Here is an 18239-nt window from a genome sequence, read left to right on the forward strand (position 1 = left end):
GAACTAATTGTACTTTCAAGTCGGTAAATATAATAAGAATATGCAAAAAGAACAACTGTTGAGTTAAAAAATAAGTCACAAAAACATTTTAACATTCATTAATTTGTTCTTTAATGAAAATAAGATTCAGTACCCCTTATTCGAGTTCATAGATCACCTTGTATTTATTTTAGCTCTTAGCTTGGAATTAACTTATGGAAGATTAAAACTAACCTTTTTTTGTAAGAAAAAAATCACACATCCCTTTTACACTACACAACTATCAACTTTTATGCAAATTCAATTTTTTCCATTAACAAAGTATAATTTCTGTAATTGTCTACTATTGTTTAACTAGAGAAAATACTAAATTCAGATGCAGTGTTGAAACAATGCATGAGCGGTATCCCATTTCAGGCTTTGTTTAACAAAACATAGTTGTTGATGAAATGGTAGCTGTATTAGTCTAGATATGATAGACAAAAATAAGGAATTGCGATACCTTTTATTGGACTAACTAAACAAAAATTAATCACAAGCTTTCAAGACCTCAAATGTCTCTTCAGGTGAAGAACAGACCTTTGAGGTATTGGCAGTGGAGGCGGCACTGAGGTCTGCACTTCTGTAGATGTGCCTGATGTCCTCCTCCACTAGCACTCGGGCAGGCAGCACCTCCCTCGCTTAGCTCTGGGACTGGCCACTCCTTCCCGTTTTCCCTCCTTGGGGCAGTGTGAAAGGGGTTGTAGTCCCAAAATAATAAAACAAACACAAACACGCAACACAGACACAAAAACTCGTCTCCAGCAGTGGTGGTGTGTATTTACAGGTCCGGGCTTAGCACTGGCTTTGTGCTGCAGCTTCCGGCTTCATATTAGCCAGCTTACAGACAGTTTATCAATGGCAAAATACTCCACTCACATTTCCAGTCTTTCTTTCCTCCCATTAACCACAACAAAGGAGCTGACCACGGCGTCACAACCCCATAAAGTACCCTACGCCCCGACCCCTTCCAATAGCTAGTTCAATCACATCTCCTCCAATTCACGACTGAAACTGCTTACCGTACTAGTGCAATGACTCCTGGTACTGCGACATCGCACCCCTCCTGAATGGCCGGCTTCCGACTGCCCCTGGAATGAACTGCCCAACCATTCAGTACAAGACACGCAGTTCCTGTTGTACAGTGCCCTCACCGGTCAAGAAGGAGATTGTTGATTCAGATTAATTCGCTCTCTGTCACAGGCAGTTAGAAAATTCCCTTCGCCCGGGACCGCACCCTGTGTATTGCCTGGGCTCTGCAGAAGTGATGCACCACAGACCTTCCTCCATCCTCTTCTCCTTCTTTCCTCAAAACTTGCCTTTCTGGTCTGAGTCTCTAGGAACACTGTTCCACCTCCAACACCACGTGACAGTGACAGGACAGGGAGACCCAGGCTCAGACTGCTTGCATCACCATTACGAAGGCTGTTAGGGCTCTAACAAGCAGGCTTCCCCTTTGTCCCCTCTGGTTCTCCATAACAGGAGCCAGGGACCCGCTGGCGATAGATGCCTTGGCACACCAGAGGCCGAAGCAACTTTTAGATGCCTTCCCACTGCTTGGAATGCTCCCGCTGTCTAGAGAAAATCAGGACAGGACCGGGCCCCTTATTGGCCCAGGAGACTAGTTTTCAACCCTGATGCAGCTCCTGAGCTGCCAGCCATGAAGGCTGCCCAAGCGCCGCAACCTGCTTAGTCAAGAGTTGGGGACCTTATGGCATCCCGACCCATCGAGCCTACAGCTCTGTTTGACCCCTGAACGGATGCATTTAAGCCATCTGGGTCTGTTAAATAGGGTCATTGACACCCTACAAAATACCAGAGCAGCGTCCACACGTTCCCAGTACGGGTATATGTGGGGCGTCTTTCAGACGTGGTGCCTGCCTCGGGGTTTTGGCCCCACAACCTGTCCCATTGCAGTTGTACTGCAATTTTTGCAGGACTTGTTTGACGAGGGGAAATCCTCCCAATGTGTTAAAGGTCTATCTGGCAGCTATTTCAGCTTGCCATGTCAAAGTTGACAAGGTCTCCCCAGAAGCTCACTTTCTGGCTTGTCAATTTATAAAAAGAAGCAATACAATTAGTAATTTTTTTTTTAAATATATATTTTTAACTCTTTGCAGTCCATTTATTCAGAACTTGTCAGGCGCGTCAGGTACAATTTATTTTCACACGTGCTGTTTATTTTACACGCGCTGTTTAAAATATTTTTTCAGAGTAATACAGGTTTAAAAGGCATTGAATCGCAAAATGACACTCAGTACTGTATCCACAGCCAAGCCCCACCCCTTGTTTGCTGTATTTTTCACATACCTTTTTATAGACGTGCATACTGATAAATCCTCTCCCGACTACTCGTTTTATCACCAAACTCCTCAATAATGCGATCCAACTCATTATTTTATTAGTACAACATCTCAAAAAGCTCTGCAAATGTCTGTGATATTCCTTGAGCGCTGCCTTTTTTTTTTTTTTTATTGTTTTTATAAATTGTGTGTGCCCAATTATTTTCGCAACAGTCTTTTTAAATTGAGCTCAGTGTGTCAATTTGCAGCCTCTTTGTAGTTTCCTACCATTACCTGTGTTAATGAAGGGCCTACAGGCTATACGGATGTCAGACGCAAGCAAATCGGTAACTGACATTTCTCAAGAAAATCGGGCTCCAAATCAAAACAACGACAGCAATCTATACAGTATTTCTGACATTTTAAAGTTGTTATAAAATACGTATCAGTGACAGTATTGTTTGAACTACTGAAGCACAGCTCCTGAATTTCAGTAGCACACCACTGGTTTGGAATGGAAGCAAAGACACATTCCAAACTGGCCACACTAAGCATGTTATCCCACTTCTGTTAGCCAACTCATGTTTTTCCACTTAAGACAGTTAACAAAAATATATCCCATGCTAGATATACCCACGCTTGTGGTATAAAACAAGTACCTTTGATATTCCGAAGTGAATCAGGGTTCTGCTGTGATAAACGATTCAGACTGTGCAACAGGCTGCACCTGTGAGCAACTCCCCAACTTCGCTGCCACCTAGAGGAAAGACATGGAATAAAGTAAAGGGCAGGGGCCCATTTCATAAAAGCGACTTGCACTGAGTTGCAGTCGCAGGGACCTCGCAGATTAAAATGTGGGTTTCATAAAACTTTCACAGGGCTGCGATATCGGCGATTTTGACTGAAGACAGCCAGACTGCAACCGCAAGTAGCAATTTTCATTGCAAATCCTGTTTTAGGACATTCCTTGCCGCTCATACAACTATCTGGCCATTGACATGGCAGAGAAATCAGAAGGGAAAGAGTATTTAGGGGCCGTCAAATCCTTCATGCATATACAGACTCAGAATTAATATCAAAGTACCAATCGCCAAGAAGGGAGACAGCTAATCTCAGGGTGGTCAAACATTTTCAGATTTAAACAGAACAAATCTAAATGGATTTTATTAATCAGTTTTAACTAACAAAGACCGCTGAAACAAAAATTTTAAAACAAGTTTTTTTTAACCATAACAAAAAGCCTTTCAATGCACAAAAATCTGCTCATTGTTAACCTGGAAGTCCACCTTGGGTTTACTGGGCATGCTGAACTAACACTGAGTTTCAACAGTAAAGAAAAAAAGACTATTATATTAAAACAAGAATATATTTGATTAACTTAAAACACATTTTCTCTTTGCATTATTGCTTACTTAGATGGATAACAAAAAGACGTGTTTACTTCAGTTGGGTTAAAGGCAGCTGGAAGAGCTTCTCTATCTGATTTTCTTTTCTTGCTCATTCCAATCCTTTCTCAATACCAGCAACAGCAACTTCACCAATTATATTTAGACCATGTTTTCCTCCTCATTGCGGTCTTCTGCTCATCCCTTTTAATTTCATTCTGCTCACTACGTCTATCCATTTCTTTCTACTGTTCTCTGCTCCCCCAACAGTGTTTTCTGCACCCGAGATCATATGACACACTTTCTTTTCTGTTTGTGACTAAACTTGACAACAGCTTGCTGAACAGAATGGATTTGTGTTGACCAATCGTTTCAATAATTGTATCGATTTATTCTTTTGGAAAATTGGTTTTCCTTGGCAAACCTGCCATTGTATGAAATTATGTAATTGGTCACTGGGCTTTAAAGTTGATTACCGAGTTTTATGAAACGCTCACAGAGATCACTTGCACTGCAGCTCATATATTATGTGAAAAAAACAACCTGAACGTTAACCAGCTAGATATTTTTTAATTTAACATTTTTATAATCAAAGTTGTATAATATATAAACAATTACCATTCAATGTTGATCCACTGCCGTCTTGGCTAGCAGAGCATTCACCTTTCGATTAACCTTTCGCACACGTGTGAGCATGGGAGTACTGTGCGACTTAACCAAATGGGTCATGTGATACGAAAAGTCGGCCATAAGTCTGCTTTGCGTTCTCATTATATATATATATATATATATATATATATATACACACATATATATATATAGTTACTATAGAAAGTCTACACCCCCTTGAACTACACCCCCTTTTAATTTTTTTTCACATTTTGTTGTGTGCCTCAGCGTTTCATGCATTTAAATGAGGACTTTTTCCACTTATTTACACAGCATACTCCACACTGTTAAGGGGAAAATAGCTTTTATTGAGAAAAAAATGATATATTAAATACAAAACTGAAAGATCATAATTGGTTAGGTCCACCCCCCTGAGTTAATACTTGGTGGAAGCACCTTTTGCAGCAATTACAGCTGCGAGTCTGTTGGGATAGATCTTTACCAACTTTGCACACCTAGATTTGGCAATATTTGACCATTCTTCTTTACAAAACTGTTCAAGCTCTGTCAAGTTCCTTGGGGAGTGTTGATGGACAGCAATCTTCAAGTCATGCCACACATTTTGCGATTGGATTTCGGTCGGGGCTATGACTGGGCCACTCAAGGACATTTACCTTTTTGTTCCTTAGCCACTCCAGTGTAGCTTTGGCTGTGTGCTTTGGGTCGTTGTCATGCTGAAAGGTGAACTTCTGTCCCAGTTTCAGCTTTCTTGCAGAGGGCAGCAGGTTTTCCTCAAGGACTTCTCTGTACTTTGCTCCATTCATTTTCCCTTCTATCCTGACAAGTGCCCCAGTCCCAGACGATAAAAAACATCCCCATAACATGATGCTGTCACCACCATGCTTCACAGTAGGGATGGTGTTCTTTGGGTGATGCACTGTGTTGGGTTTGCGCCAAACATAACACTTTGCATTTAGGCCAAAAAGTTCCATTTTAGTTTTGTCAGACCACAAAACTTTTTGCCACATGGCTACAGAATCTCCCGAGTTTTTTTAAATACTACAAAAAGGATTCAAGTTGAGCTTCCTTCTTTCCACCCTACCATACAGGCCAGATTTGTGGAGTGCTTGGGATATTGTTGTCACATGCACACTTTGACCAGTGTTGGCCATAAAAGCTTGTAGCTCTTGCAAAGTTGTCATTGGTCTCTTGGTAGACTCTCTGATCAGTCTCCTCCTTGCTCGGTCATCCAGTTTGGAGGGGCGGTCTAACCTACGCAGGGTCTTGGTGGTGCCATACACCTTCCACTTTTTAATAATCATCTTGACCGTGCTCCAAGGGATATTCAAGGCCATATTTTTTTATACCCATCCCTTGATCTGTGCCTTTCAACAACTTTGTCCTGGAGTTCTTTTGAAAGCACCTTGGTGCTCATGGGTGAGTCTTTGCTTTGAAATGCTCTACCCAGTAAAGGGAACCTACATGAACTGCTGAATTTACCTTGAAATCATGTGAATCACTACAATTTAACACAAGTGGAGGAGGTGTGTGATTTTGAAGGCGACTGTTTACACCTGAGCTAATTTCAGATTGCTATTACAAGTGGGGTGGACACTTGTCCAACCAAGCTATTTCAGTTTTTATTTTTAATTAATTTTCTACAAATTTCTAGAATATTTTTTTCACTTGGAAGTTGTGGGGTAGGATGCATAGATAAATGAAAAAAAATAAAAACTATTTAATGCATTTTAATTCCAGGCTATAAGGCAACAAAAGGTGGACATTTTGAAAGGGGGTGTAGACTTTCCATATTCACTGTGTGTGTGTGTGTGTGTGTGTGTGTGTGTGTGTGTGTGTGTGTGTATATATATTATATATATATATATATATATATATATATAATATATATATATATATAAAAGCTGGCCCTGCTGCTTTTTCTCTTTTGGAGCATTCACATATGAGAAAAGGCTTATTTATGGCAAGTATTTAAGGCATAAAAGCGAATCTGTTAAATACTAAAAGCTGAACAGTTCTGAATGGTGGTATGAGATGCATTTAAGGGCACTGTGCCTGCTGTTAGAGATTGCCAGTGATGAGTTAATGGATGATGTCTGGTTTCAAGACTAATATTCTTGTTAGTCAAGTTCTCAGTAACAGCTTCATACTAGCAAAAATAATTATAATTTATACTGGCAAAGGAGTTTAAATGTCAAGTATTTCGACATCACACCTGTTAACCCCTAGCAAAATACCATGTGTGTCCAAAGTAACACTAATACATCACCAGTTAAAGTTATTGAAAAGTCTCTCCATAGGATTCCCAGCTAAGACTGTTCCACTGACTGCATGACTCCCACTGCACACCAATCAACTCTACTGACAGTATAAAGTGTTTACATGTTTTTCAAACCATTTTATATATAAAAAAAGCACATAAACAAAACTAAACAGGCTGACTTGATAGACACTAAGAATGGTCCTACAGTACCTTATATCTGCAAGTCCCAGTTTGTGACAGAGTTCCTTGCTCAGTCTCTTCAGCTCTGCTCGCTGTGGCAGGCTTTTCTTCTGCTTCTTTGCAGCACTCGCTTCATTGTTACTCAACCAAGAGCTGTTTGAAAAAACAAAAGTCAGACGAGTGCTGAGAACATAACATTTGCTTTTCTACTCTTCCTTTAAACTCGGTTGCAAAATACAAATACGTTATATTGGTAATTCCACAATCCACACTTTCTATAGAAAGTAAAAATAAAAGTTCAATAAACTTAGTGAAAATCTTCTTTCTATAAAACAGTTTATTGACTCCAGATTTGTAAGAAAAGGGCGCAGCAAATGTTTATACAATATTCTAGAGTGTGTGTGTGTCTGTGTGTATGTGTATGTGTATGTGTATATATATATATATATATATATATATTATATATATATATATATATATATATATATATATATATATATATATATATATATATACATACATACATACATACATGTACCTACATATGTCAGCGAGTGTTTTCATAACCGTTGGGTTTGAATTATGGTATACCATAATTCTCTTGAAAATTTAAGTATCAGTAAATCACGTTGTAATAGCCACTAATTAATACTGTTTCAAAGCCAAAGCTGATAAAGACCATTTCTGGTAATGTTACAAACAATCTTATATATACAAAAGAATGCGTTAAAGTTTCAAATATTTGCGGCACCGTGACAAAAAAAGTAATTTTCAGACATATCTTACGATATATATGTACTATTATCTTGATATATATATTATATATATATATATCTCATATATATATATATATATACACACATACACACACATACATTATATATATTAAAAACCATTACACAGTAACAAAGTTACATAAAGTCAACAGCCAGAAAAAGAGCTAATTATTTCCAACAGTCAAAGAACAATGTTTTGGCAATAAAGCAGGTGATGAGCAAGACAAATAAGTTGGATTCATGTCTGAGAAAAGCACTCGTAGCAAACTACAACAAAGGAAATGGCTACAAAACAGTATCAAAGAAATATGGAATATCAAAATCCACGATCAGAGCAATAATCAAGAGGTACCGCAGAACAAATTCAACTGAAACGCTTGAAAGAAGTGGACTGTGACGAGATGTGTCGGCAAGGAGACTCAGAGATCACAATGCTGCAAGGAGGAATTTAACCCCCTCCCTGTGACACACACACACGCACCTTCCACCTTGCCACGGGGGCATTCAAAGAAAATTATGGTGATAGGCTCGAGAATCGTCTGAGCAGCCAAAAAAAATCCAAGATTAAAAGCCAAGGACTTAAAGAAAAAACTGTATAAACACACCTGAACACAGAAGAGATGAACAGTATTCTTCATTGAGTCTCAAAATTCTCTGGTCTAATGAAGCTAAAATAGAACTTTTCCCCAAAAATGGACCACAATTAATTTGGAGGAAAAAAGGGTAAACCGTCAACGAAGAAAACCTTGTAACTACAGTTAAACATGGAGGTGGTTCAGTCGTGATATGGGGGCGTTTTAGCAGTTCAGGGACTGTACAAATTCATGTGATTGAAGATCGAACTAATGCAGCCATGTATCAAAACATTCTACAGAGTACAAATATACCAGACTAGGTTGATTAGCAGACAGTTTATCTTCCAACACAACAACAAACCAAAGCATATGGCTAAGTCAACTAGGCAATTCTTCAAGAAAATGGAGATAAAAGTTCCGGAATGGCCTTCGCATTCACCAGATCTCAAGCTAATAGAAATGCTTTGGACTGATCTTATAAAAGCTGTATACAAGCATCCAATATGTCTGCGATGAAGGAAACATGCAAGACAGAGTAGGCCCAGAATAGCAAAGCAAGGGTGACAATACTTCTGACTGCCCTTATCACAACACAAGACTGCCAAGGACTAAACATTTCAGTTGAAGACTCTTTTCAGTGTTAGAATTCAACAGTCACAAACATTACCTAAATGTTGGTTTCATTCTTTCAGCTTTTTCCAATTCCTCGTCCGGGTCCTTAAATCCTGTGAAGGAGTAGTATGTCTTGTCCCATTTGATTGGTCTATAAAAGGGTACTCCTGCTCCATGTATCTGCTGTGGTGGACCAACGCTGATTTTCAAATTCTGTACATGTTCTGTACACAGACTGCAGGATTTCAGAACACCCAACACTGTACTGAGAACATCTCTGGTCTGTAAGGTGAAAGTGACAGCTCTAAACCCTAAAAGAAAATAGTTCAACAATTATTAGAGATAAGAAGTATAACACTGTATATCACTGTAGTGTGACACATGTTATATATATATATATATATATATATATATATAAATATATATATATATTCATATATATATACTGATTCATGTATGTATTGTATGATATAATATATACATAATTTATATATATATTGAATATATATATATTATATCTTATAATCTTACCGTTTCAAAATGTAAATTTTTACAACCACGAATCCATGAATTATATTTCCTAAAATTAAAAAAAATGTATAAATCACAACAATGCTTTGTACCGGGAATAAAAACCTTTCGAGAGAGGTTGTCTCACCAGTTTAAATTAATTTAACCTTTTGCGGTCCTATGTCGGACAAAGACGGACATAAAAATTTTCCTTTTCCAGTCCGATGTCGGACCCTGTCTGACATCATAAGAAAGAAAAAACACAGGTCTCTAGACGTTTTTTCTCTGGAAAATGCCGAGAAAACATTTCAATGGCTGAGTGAGACCAATAGGAACCGATATGAAGCCAGAAAAAAAAAGGGCGTATCTGACCAATACCGATAACCCCATGCACCACAGAGATAAGTCACAAAGGAGATAGCTGCTTCCGCATCCAGCGCTCAAAGAATATCAGACATTTGCAGAGCTTTTTGAGATAGTAATAAAGTAATGACTTGGATCACATTATTAAGGAGTTTGGCTATAAAACGAGTGATCAGGAGAGGATTTATCAGATTTATCTCGTTATAATCATCTCATTATAAACCACAAGAAAAGGAGTAAACATTCTGAAAAGCTGACACTTTAAAAATTCATGTAATCAATGCTAACACAAAAATGACAGCTTTTCCTCACTCTTAATTAACCTTTAATCTGTCAAATAGTGTAATAGAATGTCCTTAACACCAGTCACTTCATGAAATGCAATGAAACTTTTAGGAATTTCATGTAATGACCGAGTGAAACAGTCATTTTACAAAATGACTGAAAACCTTTAAACCAGTTAAATAATGTAACAGAATGCCTAGAACAGCAGTTAATTCGCAAAATGCCTTAAACCTTTAGGCATTTCGCAAAACAGGCATATAGTGTAATGGGATGTGCCTAAAATCCATTAATCCAATCGTGAAATGCCTGAAAGTTTGTTTTATCTATCTATCTAAAATATATGTATGTAGTCATGAGTGGTATGAAATACCAAGACGATCTACCAGTATTTATTGCAAACTATATAAATATATGCTTGAAAATATATAATATTCATGTTTATGTGGCAAAGACTTTATTTCTGTGAATTGCTGCAGATAAAACTGTGTCCTTACCTGTCTGTTACTCTTAGAAGTGGGGGCTGAAGTAAGGTGGTCATAGAAGTACTTTTTAGAACAGGATTTGAAATTGCAATGAAAAAGAAAACCCCTGAATCAAAGTTTCAATCAAGTAAAAATCAAGTAAAAATGTCAATCAATCATTTAGAACAGCACCTGCAGAAGGGATTAGAAGTGAAGAGGGACTTTTGTCAGGCTCGGTATCTCTGACATAAAACGTGAGTTGTGTTGGCTGCAGTGATCTGAAGCCTGGTTTCTGGAGGCTTTCTAAATAACCGTTTAACCTCTTGAGGGAGTTTTCATTCACTGCCTGAAAAAGACGAGACTCTTGTTATCTTATATGTCGTTATCATCATAGGTATGACACTCTTACAGTAGACCAAGTATAGATCATATAGAAATGCAATCATTACCTCATGGGTATTAATCATTTGATGAACTAACCTGAATAGATATTCCAAAGCTGCACAGTGCCTTTGATAAAGTCGCACCTACCCCAGAGGGTATAAAGGGTCTGTAGACACCGATATCATCATAATTTTTTCATTCAAGACTTGCTGCAATAATGAACGCAGCGGCCTTGAAGGTTAGTGGTTACATTTCTATCTTAGGGAACCAGGGTTATGATAATAACCTAAAGTTCCCTATCAAGCACGAAATGTAACAATGACCTCATGGGTATGAATGCCAAAGCTGTTGCAAGGCTCTAAACTACATGGGGGTTTAAGGCAGTTTGTTAATTGTACTTATAGGTACTGTACAGAGTTAGGAATTTAACTGCACTGAAGCACAACCATATCCAATTAAATTAAAAAAGAAAAGAATACTGAGCACTTTAAAGATACAATGTGAAAATCAATAGCCTTCACTCAGTAATACTGATGTCCCTTTTTTGTAATAATTTATTCCACAAGGTTTGGATGCTACAACAACACTGCTGTTCTGCGTGGTTTAAAATAAATGTTTACCCTTTCTCTGGGAAACTGGCCAAAGAAGTCTGGGTGTACCGCAAAGTAAAAGGGCCTGAGTGCACTGACTGCATCTGCCCCAGACAGCAGTCTCGTCTGGCAGATGTGTGGGGCAAAATGATTTTCCAGTCGAACCCTGAAACATTAAAAAAAAAAAAAAAACACAGATTAAAAATACCAAAGACAGCAGCAGCAGGCTAGTCCTTAGACTCTCATGTACACTGTTCACCTAGGTTCAAAGCTGGCTCAAATGTGGAATGATTCATATCACAATCACACATTGTACTTGCAAGAACAACATTAAATACAAAATAATAATGTGCAGCAACACAAACATACAATTTGTACTTTATATTGTGCTAGCAATACGTTTTTCTTCTAGTCATTCTCCCGCTATATACCTTTTGCGTTTTGTGTGCCAAAACAGTTGATTGTAAAGAATGATGTGCTAACCTTGATGCATGCAACTGGGCTACAGACTTAACTTTCAATTTCTATTTTAATTCGCTTTTTGGTTTTTAAGTGATTTGACTATAATGCAAAAAATATAAAGAAAATGTTAACAGCAACATTTGCCTATACACAATATATTGCCTATACTGTAAAAAAAAAAAAAAAAAAAAAAAAACAACAACAAAAAAAAGTAACTTAAAATGTTTATTTTGTTCATGGTAGTTGGAGAAGTATTCACATTTATGCTCTGTCATAGTTTGTTTAAAGTGAACCAACACCCAATCTTTTGTCTATTGATATTTCAGTAAGCGTTTAGGAATGTATAGGGGAATGGCTTCAAGGGGACCACAGCACACGGTTGATTTTCTCCTAAACAACCTTGACAAAGCAATGTTCCCTACAGAAACTCATTAGTATACAAGTACACAACTCATTTTAAAGCAAAATGCAGAGACAGACTGGGAAGTGACATGAAGGGTATGAATTGCCGGTACATAACTATCTATTTATTTCGAAATAAGGCAATTATTATCCTGCAATAGCACAATACACTTTGTTTTTTCTTTTTGGTGCTAATGAGCTTCCGTAGTTCCCAAGGCTAGGGGATACATTAATTTATTTACACAAATGCTTCCCTGTTTGTAGCTTGGGGTTATTTAGAATAACGCGTGCCTGCAATAAAAGTATGTACCATTATACAACAAAGGGGGGTGACTGTAAGGATAACAAAACAGTCAATTATATTAATGCACTTTATATCTTTTTATTTAAATAAATGCAGGATTTCTGCCATGGATTTTTGGTAGACGTTCTTGATATTTTTTTTTTCCCTTACATAAATAAATCATACCGCTCCTGCTTACTTTAAAGGCAGGTTTATGTTGCACTTGCAGTCAAGCAGCGTGCAACTGAGTACAGTCATTATGAAGCGGTTTCTCAAACGTCCGAGTTCTGTTAATTTGTGGTATGTGTTAAAAAGTGGTACACCGTGTACTAGCCTGGTATATATATTCAGCAATTCAGCAAATGTATAACTAACTGATGAGCAACAAATTAGGTGAACTACAGTTTGTCTTTTTCGTAGTGATTTGTGCAGTAGTCAGTCACAGCATTGAGAGCGTACCATTTTCTGGCCTTGAACAGGTCAAGTTTTAGTACGCTTACCGCATTCTGACGACGTACCACTTCTGGCCGTACACTGGTATAAACAAACAACCTCTCTAAAAGATTAAATAAAAACTTAATGTTACAGTGCACTGCTTCCACAGACATATCACACATACCTAGTCACATAGCGCAGAAAGGTCACAGACATCTCATCTGACTCCTAAAAAAAACCACAAAAAAAACCACAACATCGAACAAGTGTAAATGTTCGTCTTGAATTAATACGTCCCCTCCCCCTTCAAAAAAGTTTTCTTACAGTCTCTTTAATAATTCGTGAAAAGCAATTATCTGTAATAACGAACTGGGATAAAAAGAGTCTGTGGGCTTCATATTATTTTTACTGTACATTTATAACGTTATTATTATTATTATTATTATTATTATTATCAGTTTGGACACACCGGTACAGTATTTAAATCATAACTCGTGACTATCTAAAATCAACTTTTATTATAAGTCTAAAACTGTACAGTCAACAGCATGAACTTACGTTGCTCACCCATCTGCAGAAAATAAGCACGAAATGCAGACGTAACCAAACATACACTGAAATGCATGTAAACACAACATCGAATACAATGTTTTGACTATATCCAAAATCGACCTTTCATACCCACTGGGTTGTATTTGTTTTAATATCCTTAAGAGTGTTAGATATATAGTCTTTCTGGCAGTATTTTCCGAAGATAATTATTTCAGACAAAAGCAATCGCTTTTAACAACAGCCATAGATATAGAACGATTAGATTAGATCGGACACGCCAATGAAAAAACCAAGCAGCACTAGGTAAACCGGGCGGCCATATTGCATAGGCAAGAAACTTCATTCCCTATAAGGCAACAGATAGGATCGGAGATAGAGAAGATATGTTTAGTTGTTGTTTAAACTTTGACTTCTTCTGGACTGGTAATACATTAAAATCACAAATATTACGTGAAAATGCTGGCTTACAAAACAGATGTGTTTTTTGATCGTTAAATAAAAACCCGGAATGAAGGGTGGTGGTAGAGAAGGTCAGATTTAATGAACAGCTTAGGAGACACATATTAATAAATAAAATAAACAAACACCTACCGGTCTTACTAATGTATAATTAATTATAACTGCCATAACTATAAAAATAAATTATATATATATATATATATATATATATATATATATATATATATATATATATATATATATATATATATATATATATATATATATATGAGAGAGAGAGATAATATAGCGTTTTTCCAAAGACTAAGATGTTACCTTATAATAACAATATACATTTATTTATTTATTTGGCTGATACTTTTATCCAAAGCGACTTAGAGGGGTACATTTATTTTTACATAAAATTCCTGTACCCACTTATACAGTTGGGTTTTTACGGGAGCAATCTGTGTAAAGTACCTTGCTCCAGGTTTACAGCAGCAGTGTCCCATCTGGGATATAACAGCTTCAACGTGTGTGTAACTTTACATTGGAAATGATGGGGCTAAATATTCTAAGAGCTGTATCTTAAAAATAAATAAAAAGTGCTATATTAGGGTTTTAGTAAGAACATTTAAGGTACACAAAGTATGATATGAAAATAGTTTTATCTTGTATTAGTCCTGATGTAAAATTGCACACGATCATAGGGAATAACTTTACAAGCTATATGACAAACCTTTACAGACTAAGTGAGGTATTGCACAGATTAATAATAAAAAAACCCAAAAATAAACAGCAAATTGATACAAGATTTACATTATAATGTTAGTAAGATTTGGAAAGATGAGAACAATTTATTGTCCGAAAGCTCTAGGGAGGAAATACACTAGTTGTCCCATCCTCATCTTAGGCTGTGTTTGACCTACCACTTCAACTTGGGAGACCTTGTCTGTGCAGCTTGATGATAAGTTAACATAACTTTTAAATTTTCCCATCTGTTACAAATAGAGACTTTATGTAAGGGTATAGAGAGAAAAAATATAATCATGTATAATTTTAAATTATAGTAGATTTTAATAGAAATGTAACAGTAAGATACATAGGAAACGGAACATAATATTATTAAATTATCTGACAGATACCTTTATCCAAGGCGAATCACTAAAAAGTTTCAAATATTTATATATATATAATATATATATATATATATATATATATATATATAATAGATATGTGTTATATAATATATATATATATATATATACACACACACACACACACACACACACACACACACACACACATATACGCGCACACACACACATTACACATTGTAACAACAAATTCACTCACATTACGAAGTTATAATGAATTTCTTTAGACAAATATTAAGTACAGTAAATGGAAAATTGAAAATATGTACAGCATTTAAAAACTAATTTTATTAGAAAACTGCAAAATATAAAAGTGATCAGACTAATCCAAAATATTACTTTTTTCACCAAGAAAAAAACAAAACAATATGTTTGGAGAAAGTTCATGATGCCCAGTGTTAAACATGGTTGGTAGTGTGATCGCATTGTCTTGTTTTTCTTCCTCAGGCCCTGGCGACCTTTGTATTGTAGAAGGATCAATGAATGCTGCAAAATATACATTGCCCAGAGGTACAGCCTCTGAACGCTTTTATAGCAGTGGTGCGAAATGTGGAGGGTGCGGGAGTCAGTAAGTCCAAGTTCTTACCTTACAAACGAGCTGTTGATGATCACTCTAGGACTTGCAGAACCAGAGAAATTATGTTTGAAGTGGCGAGTCATTCTCAAAAGTCAGAGTGTAAGCGCAGCTCTGGAGCATACAATGCCAAATCAAACTCAATGGGCGTATGCTTTCATGTTAAAGAGCTATGCGGTGTACCCATACTCCTTCTTTCTTCGTGTATTATTTATTTTATCAGGTTTTTTTTTTATGTACTCGTGCTGTTCGCTTTGCTCCAGGTGTGCATACTTTAACTCAAATTTGCTCGCTCATGTCCAGTATGCATAGTAATAAAAACAATCTTTATTTTTGTATAGTGCCTTTCATAGTGGACCACCATCACAAAGATCTTTAGAAGATACGAGACTAGGGTGTGCGAACTATGCATCATCGTCTCACCCAAAAGACGAAGCAGAAGGAATGACTTGATCAGGGTCACACAACGAGTCAGTGGCTGAGCTAGGATTTGAACTGGGGACCTCCTGGTTACTAGCCCATTTCTTTAACCACTGGACCACACTAAATGATAATGTTTTTCAGATGTATCTGTTCGGTAAATGTTGAATTGCCATGTTTTAAAAAAAATATTTAAAATAACAGATTTATTTGTTAGAAACCCAGATTTAACATGTCAGCTAAATGTTCACTTGCTATGTGGGGAAAAAAAATAAAAAGATTTATAGACTGATTTTAAATGTTGAATTTGTGATACACTAAATCTGGACTTTTGTGACTAAATCTAGGAAAAAAAATACTTGATTTACATGAAATTGGGAAAACAAAAACCCTCTTAAAATATAAAGTTAAATTCTAACGTTTTAATGTGTGTGTCAGCAGGAGGGGGGAGTAAAAAAAAAAAAAAAGTACTCTAAAAAAAGAAGGGCAGCACTTAAAGTTTGCACACCACTGTTTACTAGTAGGTGGCCAGAGCTAATCAACAATCAAACAATTAACTCTGGTCACATTACACAGGTGCTTGGCAGGGAGGGGTTTTAACCCCATCTCTGCCAAATGCAGTCAAAACAAACACCATTCACATACATTACTGAACATACAAATATTATTTACAAAAAATTTACATTACATTTTATATTACTGTAGCGATCTCTGTTAACACAGACAGGCGCATCTCACAGGGTGAGGCAATCAACACACAGCCTGAGGATGGGCGCAAACCCGGGACCTCTCACACTAAAGCATAGCGCTGATACCGCTGTATAAAAGAGCAGGCTCCTTTGCAAGGAGCATATATCGGGCTTATGCCTTCATGTGTGATTACGTCACCTACCAACCCTGCTGCTGCCTTCTCCAGTGCACGTTACAGTCTCCCCTGCCAGCCTCAAGTCCGCACTGGTCTTGCTCACCAGGCTACTGTCCGACGAGTGCGTGCCCGGGTATCTGCATTCACTTCTGACACCAATGTATCGATCTCAGTTAATGCAGGTAGGCGCATCACACAGGGAGAGGCAATCCACACACAGGTGGAAGGCAGGCACGAACCCGGGACCTCTCGCAGTCTGTTTTTTAAGATAAATCTTTATTTTTAAGCGAAATCTGAAGCCAGCAAGCAAATGATCCCCGCCCTGCACCCCCCTGTTAAATTTGATTTAGCTTGCCAAATAAATATTTATTTTGACAAAACCCAAATTTAATTGTAAATTTGATTTTAAATGTTGAATTTGTGACTGATGCGTTTTCAATATGTATAAATGATATCTGGAAAACTTCAAAACTTTTAATAATAAAAAGTTGTTGTTAGTTTTGTTGCTGAACATAACACTTCAAGGGGCACAGCTTTGGATATGTTTCAATTGCCTATTGAAACGTGCAAAAAAAAAAAAAAATCTGTTTACTACACATGCTGAATCTTCAACCGATCTCCATTCTCTAAAACATTTATACAGATACCAGTAAGCAAGCACTATTGTTACCCGCGAAAGGTGATCCTCCTCCTCAATGTGTCTTCACTGAGGGTTCTGAACAGTTAATAGCAACACATATAATAGACAGGCATGCCGGATAATATAAACGCTGTACTGTAAAATGCAAAGAGAACAGACGTGTATAATTAATATTTAAGTTTGATTGCTTAGAAAAACACTCAAAGAAACTAGTTTTTCATAGACGGTGCGTAAAATTAATTGTTGCCTCAAAAAGCATTATTTCACAACTCGATACTTTCAGTTAAATATAAAACGACGCAAATATGGTTTGTCTTTTGTGAAGCATATCACACTTCTAACCGTTACAAGGCAAATAATATGCAAACAATAAACAGAAAAACGAAACCACTGCACCTACCTGTAGCTCTGAAGTGGCTTTGAAACAGTATACCGATACCCTTGATAAGATGGCGTCTCTAAACTCACATCAAAATGACGTCATGTCCTATCTAACCCTTCTATATCTATGACTCACCTAGAGGTGAACTGGAATTAGAAGAGGATACATAATAAAATAACACAATGTCAAGAAAAAATCAACTGGACCATTCCCAAATGGAGCACAATGTTTTGTGCAAAAATGACACGACATAACAACAGGAATTGCTTGTGGCTGAGCGATTATATTCAATAAATGCCTCAGTTGAAGTCATGTTGA

General features: G+C 37.0%; 1 protein-coding gene across 2 annotated transcripts in view; it reads right to left on the bottom strand.

Moving 5' to 3' along the window:
• Nucleotides 1-17984, bottom strand: part of tcaim (T cell activation inhibitor, mitochondrial) — a 29987-nt gene extending 12003 nt beyond the window's left edge. Inside the window, exons 1-7 of one of the 2 annotated variants that reach the window (XM_041245120.1) lie at nucleotides 17940-17984; nucleotides 13078-13121; nucleotides 11342-11477; nucleotides 10530-10683; nucleotides 8774-9029; nucleotides 6786-6908; nucleotides 2960-3057 (exon numbers count right to left, since the gene is read on the bottom strand). In XM_041245120.1, the coding sequence (XP_041101054.1) occupies nucleotides 2960-3057; nucleotides 6786-6908; nucleotides 8774-9029; nucleotides 10530-10683; nucleotides 11342-11477; nucleotides 13078-13109 (799 nt within the window). In that variant the 5' untranslated portion in view covers nucleotides 13110-13121; nucleotides 17940-17984. Of the gene's footprint in view, nucleotides 1-2959; nucleotides 3058-6785; nucleotides 6909-8773; nucleotides 9030-10529; nucleotides 10684-11341; nucleotides 11478-13077; nucleotides 13122-13451; nucleotides 13668-17939 lie in introns of those variants that run through there. The other variant, XM_041245119.1, reaches the window with a different exon arrangement.
• Between the last annotated feature and the right edge of the window lie 255 nt (nucleotides 17985-18239).

This window comes from Polyodon spathula, chromosome 3 (genome assembly GCF_017654505.1).
Source record: "Polyodon spathula isolate WHYD16114869_AA chromosome 3, ASM1765450v1, whole genome shotgun sequence".
Classification (NCBI taxonomy): Eukaryota; Metazoa; Chordata; class Actinopteri; order Acipenseriformes; family Polyodontidae; genus Polyodon; species Polyodon spathula.